Source organism: Pelophylax lessonae (assembly GCF_965119305.1).
Source record: "Pelophylax lessonae genome assembly, chromosome: 8".
Classification (NCBI taxonomy): Eukaryota; Metazoa; Chordata; class Amphibia; order Anura; family Ranidae; genus Pelophylax; species Pelophylax lessonae.
The window spans coordinates 265,046,657-265,055,784 of NC_138775.1; the positions used below are offsets into that span (position 1 = coordinate 265,046,657).

General features: G+C 42.7%; 1 protein-coding gene across 1 annotated transcript in view; it reads right to left on the bottom strand.

Annotated features, from left to right (window-relative positions):
- The window catches only part of LHX8 (LIM homeobox 8), a gene marked incomplete at its 5' end in the record, with an annotated part of 93,545 nt that extends 84,654 nt beyond the window's left edge, over positions 1 to 8,891 (bottom strand). Inside the window, one exon of the mRNA XM_082266362.1 lies at positions 8,817 to 8,891. Within this exon, the coding sequence (XP_082122488.1) occupies positions 8,817 to 8,891 (75 nt within the window). The remainder of the gene's footprint in view (positions 1 to 8,816) is intronic.
- Between the last annotated feature and the right edge of the window lie 237 nt (positions 8,892 to 9,128).

Below are 9,128 nucleotides of genomic sequence, written 5' to 3' on the forward strand. Positions count from 1 at the left end.
GGTGTAGAACACAGGGGTGTAGGACACAGGGGTGTAGAAAACACGGGTACAGAACACAGGGGTGTAGGACACAGGGGTGTAGGAAACGGGGGTGTAGAAAACACGGGTACAGAACACAGGGGTGTAGAACACAGGGATATAGAACACAGGGATGTAGAACACAGGGGTGTGTAGAACACTGGGGTGTAGAACACAGGGGTGTATAGAACAAAGGGGTGTAGAACACAGGGGTGTAGAACACAGGGGTGTAGAACACAGGGGTGTATCCATTCTCAAGATTTCTAGCAGGATCAACTGGTAGTTTATTGCACCTATTGAACCAATATAATAAAGTGTTTCAATGGTATATTTAACAGTTTAAAAAAAAGCAATGAAAAAATGTTCATTGGTAGGGTTTTCATATACTTCAGTAAAGCTGGCATTCACCAAACATTCACTAGAGGTGAATGTTCCAGGTATATGTGTTTTTATATGACAATGATTGATTTACCACCAGTACCTCTCTGAACTGCATTTAAGCGTTTGTTACCCCAACACGTCATATTCCTGATATCTGCCTGCTGTACCATGTAGTCCAGAAAGTCTCCTGTTCTCTTTGTATTGCTTCCTTTCTGTGAAATCCCTGCTGTTCCTGCCAGTCCTTCTGACTTCCTATTAAAAACTGACCACACTAAGGAGGAGAGCACAGCGTGGTCAGTTCTGTAGCTATGCTGGGAACTCCATGTACTCTTCTCCAATGATCAGACTTGTCCTGCACGCCCCCTGCTGTTCAGTCATTCACTGGGAAGATCATTGTACTGCTGCTTCTCCTCTTCCCAGCTTTTATGCAGCTGGGAACAGAGGGAATGTAATCCCTTATAAAAAAGTTATTTATAAGGTTTTTTTTTTATATTTATACAAAAATGTTTTGCCTTTTTGTTTATATTTTAAGCTGAATGGGTTGTTTTACAAAGTGATCGTTTGCAATCACTATAATGCATGTTAGTGTATTCAGACAGTCCATTGAAATGAATGGGCTTCCAACACACCTTAACGCTCTGAAAAACAGATGGACTGTTTTAATGCAACACAGTATTGTGCATCACGGCGTGCTGCAGTGCATGCAACAAAAAATGTTACATGTGTTACCGTGACACATTGGGGTAAATGGGCCCAAATGTTTAGTGAGTGTCACATTCACTGCTTTAAAAATAGGCCCCTTGTAGTGTCTGTTATTATCATATATATATATATATATATATATATATATATATATATATATATATATATATATATATATATATAAATTATTATATTACTAATATATATATATAAATTATTATATTACTAATATATATATATATATATATATATATATATATATATATATATATATAAATTATATATATATATATATATATATATATATATATATATATATATATATTACTACTATTATATTACTAATATAGATATGTATATATATTACTACTATTATATTACTATTATTATATTTTGAGCAGTGAAATGTTTAAACCAACTATTTTGTTACAAACATCCATTTCCTATCATTTAAAAATGTTTAGTACTTTAACATGTGTGTGTGTGTATGTGTATATATATATATATATATATATATATATATATATATATATATATATATATATATATATAACTCAAACATTTTTTATTTATTATTATTTTAGGATAGAGTAGGGAAGGCGTAAAACCCCTGTCAGTGTATTTGTTCTTTTTTTGCTGTATGGGCGCAGTTGGGGAGGTTCGCCCTCACTTTCTCTCCCATAGACTCAACAGTCTGTACAAAGTAAGGGGAATTCCAGAAGAAGTGTCCCCATTAGCAGGTTGACTCTCACCTCCTGTTCTGGTGACAACTTTAACATTTTTGTATTTCTACACAACACTATGGAAAACGGTATACTCCTAATATAATGTAACAATCTATCCAAGACAGGAAGAACTCCTATTGTAATATGCAACCTAAAATAGCCCATAAATGATTAAAGTATAACTAAAGGCAGACATTTTTTTTTTTTTTTTTTTTTTTTTTTTTTTTTAGTTTTGCATGGAGTGGAGAGGAATTAGGCCCCCCTGTCAGTTTTTATTGCTGTCTGTGCCCTTGTTTAGGAGATTCCTCCTCTCTCTATTTGTCCTGTTTACCATTATCATTGAAAGTGAAAGTAAAAGCAAATCCCAAGTTTTGGGTTGTCCCCAAAAAATGTAATAGAGGGGAAATCTTCCTATGGGGACACGAGTTCTGGTGATCTGGGGGGTCCCCAAGGAATTCCCTTGATTTGCAGGGATTTTCCTCACTTCCTGTTTGGCTATGGGACAGGAAGTGAACGGAAATCTCCCTAATGGGACACAGATGGCGAAAAACAATCTGACAGGGGTTATAACCCTCCCTTATACTGGCCATACACGCACAGAATTTCTGCCTTTTGCAGACTGACCGATTATTCGTCGGTCGAAAGCGAATTGGCCACTAACTTACAGAATAAACTCTTTTACATAATCGTTTTCATGATCATAATGATCGTTCAGTAACCTGCAGAGTCAGAATATTATTTTAGTTTCAATTTTACCATACATGTAACAACTTTTGTAGAAACAATAGAAGTTTTCGCTATGGATCCATCGACATTAGCCGGGCACACGATCGAAAATTCCTAAAAACTACCATTTTCGGCCGAAATTCTGTGCATGTATGGCCAGCATTACTCTCTAAAATGAAAAAGAAAAAAAAAGTTTTGCCTTAAGGCTGCATTCACATGTCAGCGTATGATCGCGGGCAGAACCGCCGCGGTTCCGCCCGCGATTCGGAGATTTATTGCAAATCGCGGGACGCCTAGCGTTGCCCGTTGATTTGCAATAGCCCCCCAAACGCCGAGCGATGTTGCCGCGATTTACGCCCGCCGAATCGCGGCAACATCGCGCAAACAAAATCGCGGGACGCAATACGCTCCAAAAAAGTACAAAAGCTTCTTTGGAGCGTATTGCGTCCCGCGATTTTGTTTGCGCGATGTTGCCGCGATTCGGCGGGCGTAAATCGCGGCAACATCGCTCGGCGTTTGGGGGGCTATTGCAAATCAACGGGCAACGCTAGGCGTCCCGCGATTTGCAATAAATCTCCGAATCGCGGGCGGAACCGCGGCGGTTCTGCCCGCGATCATACGCTGACATGTGAATGCAGCCTTAATGAATCCATAAATACAAGTCTTTTATTGTTACATTTAAAGTATAACTAAAGGCAAAGCTTTTTTTTTTTTTGTTAGTTTTGGATAGAGTGGAGAGGGAATAGAACTCCTGTGAGTGGTGGGTTGTCCCTAGAAAAGTAATAGATGGGGAATCTTCCAATAGGGACACTAGTTCTGGTGAGCTGGGGGTCCCCTAGGAATTCCCTTGATTTGCAGGGATTTTCTTTCACTTCTTGTTTGGATATTGGACAGCAAGTGAAGGAAAATCTCCCCAATGGGACACAGATGGCAACGAAAATCTGACAGGGGTTATAACCCTCCCTTATCCAAAATGAAAGCATTTTAAAATGATAGGAAATGGGTCTACATGGATAAATTATAATAGTAAAAGATTTGGATTTAGGGATTAACCACTTTACCACCGGAGGATTTTGCTGTCTTACGCCTGGGCCACTTTTCGCGATTTGGCACTGTGCGACTTTAACTGACAATTGCGCAGTCGTGTGACGCTGTACCCAAACGAAATTTACGTCCTTTTTTTCCCACAAACAGAGCTTTCTTTTGGTGGTATTTGATCACCTGTGCGATATTTACTTTTTGCGCTATAAACAAAAAAAGAGCGTAAATTTTGAAAAAACAACAATATTTTTCAAAATTTTTTTATATGAAATTCCCCCCAAAAAAATGTAAAAATCAAAATTTTTTTTTAAAATTTTTGGCCAATTTGTTTTCTGCTACCTATGTTTGGTAAAAAAATTCACAATAAGCGTATTTTGATTGGTTTGCGCAAAAGTTATTGCGTTTACTAACAAAAGGGAAAGATTTCTGTAATTTTTGGTGTTTTTTTTTTTTTTAACGCGTAATGGCGGTGATCTGCGATTTTTTTTTTTTTTTTTTGCGGGACTGCGACATTGCGGCAGACAGATCGGACCCTTGACTGACATTTTTGACACTTTTGGGGGTACCAGTGACATTACTGCAGTAATCAGTGCTATACATATGCACTGTTACTGTAAAAATGACACTGGCAGGGAAGGGGTTAATTTTATTGGAGAGGGAGGGGTTAATGTATGCCTGGTGCTTACTGACGTGTGGGGGGGGGGGAGGTGACTGTGTGACACAAGGACAGATCCAGGGTTCAGCTATGCTGAACCCTGCAATCTGACCCTGCCTGTCACTTAGGAGATCCGCCCGCTTGTGTTTACACAAGCGGGCGGATCTCCACACTAGATCCCTGATGATCGGGGAAGAGCAGAGGCGATCACCGCTGCTCCTCCCCTGGCCCGACTCCCGCTGTGACTGAAAACAGCGGGAGCGAGCCTCCGGCGGCGAACGCACGCCGCCCACAAGGGGAGTGTCTGACGACGTAGTACTACGTCGTCAGACGATAATGAGCCACTTTGCCGCAGTAGTACTACGGTACTCAGCGGTAAAGTGGTTAATAAATGAAGCTATTCATATGAAATCAGAACAGAGAAATGTCCACTTTATAAGAAATTTGGGGTTTTAAAACTTTGGCTTTCCTATCACTTTCAGACCCTTTTTTTTAAATAACAAACATATTATACATACCTGCTCTGTGTAATGGTTTTGCACAGAGCAGCCCCTGTCCTCCTCTTCTTCTGATGTCCCCTACCAGCGCTCCTGGCCCCTTCCTTCTGTCAGCTGTCCCCAGAACAAGCAGCTTGCAAGGAAGGCATCCAAGCAGACGTGCTACCGAGCCACTGCTCTGTGTGTCCATTCAGACACAGAACTGTGGCTCGACCCGCCCACACTCCTCATTGGCTGTCCGGCTGTGATTGACAGCAGCAGGAGCCAATGTCTCAGCCAATGAGGAGGGAGAGTCTCCGGAGAGCTGATGCTCTCGTGCACATGGCTGAATTTAAGAGGGAGGAGCTCAGGTAAGTAAAAAGGTATCGGGGGGGGGGGGGGGGCTGCACACAGAAGGTTTTTTACTTTCATGCATAGAATGCATGAAGGTAAAAAACATTCGGCCTTTAGAACCACTTTAATGATAATAATCACTGTGACACATGGGAGATTAATTAAACTGGAGCACTAGGAATTTGGTGCAGCTGTGCATGGTAGCCAATCAGCTTCTAGCTTCAGTTTGTTCAATTAAGCTTTGGCAATAAAACCTGGATTCTATGCACAGCTGCACCAGATTTTGCACCTCCAGTTTTAGTAAATCTCCCCCACTGAAAGGGTGAATCTACCTAGTAGAGACACAGACAGCAATAAAAACTTTGCAGAGTGTTCTTACCCTTCCCTACTGTGTCCAAAATAAAAGTGTTAGAACCCCTGTTGGGTTTGTGTTGCTGTCTGTACCCCCATTAGGGAGAATTTCTCTCTCGCTCTCTCTGTGTTCAGTTTTCTGTTATCACTGAGAGTGAAAGCAAATCCTTAACATGGGGTGGTCACCAGGACAGATATAGAAGGGAAATCTTCCAGTAGTGACAGTAGTTCTGGTGACAACCAGGGACTCCCTCACTTTGAGCCTAGGTTTACATTTATGCATGTGTGTTTTTTTTTTTGCATGTTTTTGATGCGTTTTAATACATTTTGCGTTTTTTTGGGGAAATGTTAATGTTGCTACTAGGAGGGGTTTGGTTGTCCTGCAGGAAAATGCTCCAAAATGCACCAAAACGCATGCATATGTGGTTTTCATGACTTTTTAATGCAATTCAATTGAAGTCTATGGAGCCAACAACACGCCATGCTGCATGTAAAATAAAAGAAAAAAAAAAAAAAAGCCCACCCAAAAAAAGCATTGCTGGAAACTGCACACTGTAGGTGCAAACGGGATCCAGGTGGTTAAAGTGGTTAAAGTGACTGCCTTCACAGACATCAAACAAATCCTCCTACTTAAGTTGTATCTGTTTATTTGCAGGATTCTCTTCTCCACATCCATTCAAAGAACAGAATTTGTAAAGCTTGCCTGAGCTGCCAGAAAAAGGGGGCGGAGAGCGGAAGTTACACTATGCAGAGCTCAGTAAGGAGAGCTCTGAGAGCTGATTGGAGGAAAGGGACACACCTCCTTCACACAGCAACAGAGCTGAGGTTGTCAATCTGCTGGAGCTTCCTCCCATGTCACCATTTTTCTCTTGGCGTCAGGAAAACTTTTCAGAAGTGATAAATGTTGATCGCAGAGGAATGAAGCAGCAGGTAGAAATGACACTTATGCCTCGTTTCCATTGAGCGGAACGGTTCGGGTCGGTACAGTTTGGAAGGGTTAGAATGGTCCGGTCTATTCAGGTGAGCATTTCCACTGCAAGTGGGGCCACCAGGGACCATGCGGGGTTTACACCAAATGAGGTGTTTATTTTGCTCTTTCATTTGACGTGAGCATTGATGGTTTCCTGTCCGCCAATCAGTGGAATCTATCGTGTGACACCAGTAGCTCCGCCCTAACCGTACCGTACCTATGGCCCTACATCTGAAGCAGGACCAGGAATGGTGCGGTTTGGTTCGGTTGTATGGGCCACTTTCATAATGGAAACACTCAAATTAGCGTACCGTACCGAACCGATCCGAACCGATCCGCTCAGTGGAAACGAGGCATTAGTGCTCTGGATTGAGACAAGTACACGCTATAGAGCAAGGGTCTCCAAACTTTATGAAAAAATAGTCAGTTTACTGTCCTTCAAAATTTAGGGGGGGGGGGGGGAGACAGACTGTGGCCAGCAGGGAAGAAATTGTCCTGTTGTTAGTGGGAGTTAACCGTGCCTCATCATTGGTATTAGTGGGAGGAATAGTGCCCCATCGTTAGTATCAGTGGGAGAAATAGTGCCCCATCGTTAGTATCAGTGGGAGAAATAGTGCCCCATCATTGGTATTAGTGGGAGGAATAGTGCCCCATCATTGGTGTCAGTGGGAGGAATAGTGCCCCATCGTTAGTATCAGTGGGAGGAATAGTGCCCCATCATTGGTGTCAGTGGGAGGAATAGTGCCCCATCATTGGTGTTAGTGGGAGAAATAATGCCCCATCATTGGTGTCAGTGGAAGGAATAGTGCCCTATCATTGGTGTCAGTGGGAGAAATAGTGCCCCATCATTGGTGTCAGTGGGAGAAATAGTGTACTATTGTTGGCATAAGTAAAATTGTTCCATCATTGGTGTCAGTGGAAGAAATAGTGCCCCATTATTGGTGTCAGTGGGAGGAATAGTGCCCCATCATTGGTGTCAATGGGAGGAATAGTGCCCCATCATTGGTGTCAGTGGAAGGAACAGTGGGAGGAATAGTTGCCCATCATTGGTGTCAGTGGGAGGAATAGTGCCCCATTATTGGTGTCAGTGGAAGGAACAGTGGGAGGCATAGTTGCCCATCATTGGTGTCAGTGGGAGGAATAGTGCCCCATTATTGGTGTCAGTGGAAGGAACAGTGGGAGGAATAGTTGCCCATCATTGGTGTCAATGGGAGGAATAGTGCCCCATCATTGGTGTCAGTGGAAGGAACAGTGGGAGGAATAGTTGCCCATCATTGGTGTCAGTGGGAGGAATAGTGCCCCATTATTGGTGTCAGTGGGAAGAATAGTGCCCCATCATTGGTGTCAGTGGGAGGAATAGTGCCCCATCATTGGTGTCAGTGGAAGGAACAGTGGGAGGAATAGTTGCCCATCATTGGTGTGTCAGTGGGAGGAATAGTGCCTCATTATTGGTGTCAGTGGGAAGAATAGTGCCCCATCATTGGTGTCAGTGGAAGGAACAGTGGGAGGAATAGTTGCCCATCATTGGTGTCAGTGGGAGGAATAGTGCCTCATTATTGGTGTCAGTGGGAAGAATAGTGCCCCATCATTGGTGTCAGTGGGAGAAATAGTGTCTTATTGCTAGTATAAGTAATATTGTTTCATCATTGATGTCAGTGGGAGGAATAATGCTCTATCATTGGTATCAGTGGCAGGAACTATGGGGGGGGGGGTAATATTGCCTCAAGGGCCGAATGAAAGCATGCAAAGGGCCTCAGTTTGAAGACCACTGCTATAGAGGGAAATGCTTTGTTCATATTTCATGTCTGAGGTGTACAACCACTTTGAATGGATTGTAGTGCGTTTCTATGGATCTGTAAACGCACTAAAAAATGCATGAATGTGAATCTAGCCTGAAAGTATTTCCAGTTTTGGCTATGGGGCAGGAAATGAAGAGAAATTTCCCCCAATGGAACACACAAGGGAAAATAAAAAAATAATAACCCTCCATTACTCTATCGAAAAAAGTTTTGCCTTTAGCTCTACTTTAAGGTATTATTCAGGCACAAAATGTTTGAGAAAATGAAATGACGTCTGGGTAACCTTTTGGAATGGTCCCCTCATTCTTATTGCAGTGTATGGGATTGGGCGATGGTGTCCATGAGACTGTGCAGACGCTGGTATAATAAAGACACAATAAATAAACTTGTCCAGATACAGGTGGATTGAAGGGTCTCCTGAGGGTCTCTCTGTGTTCAATTGGTGTATGGGGGCTTCAGGTGCTGCCGCTGTTTAGTGTTGTGTCTGGTGGGCGACTCTCCAGCCTCTCATTACACACAACCTGTCCTGATAATCGCTCCCGGCTGTCTAGTCGGAAACATGCTGACCTCAGGGGTGAAAGTTTGACCTCACCCCAGTCCCAGGCAGGAGACAATTACCTGCAGACCTTGGATGTTGGAAGTGGCATTTGCCAGGAACTTGAATGGAGAGTCCTCATCATGGGTGGAAGTCATGGCCTAGAATGTATTTGGTCTTCGTGTGTACAACAAGAATTTACAAAGATTTCAGCAGCACTTGTCGGTGCTGGGCAGCCTTGCTCAATGCAATCTCAATGTTGAGACCAGGCAGTTTGCCCTGAGTTCTCCTGGATTCTTCTGTTCCATTATAGAGATGTTCAACACAGGGTCTACCCTTTCGCTGCCAGAGCCATTTTTCCATTTTTTGCACACATGCTTAAAAAATAATTTTAG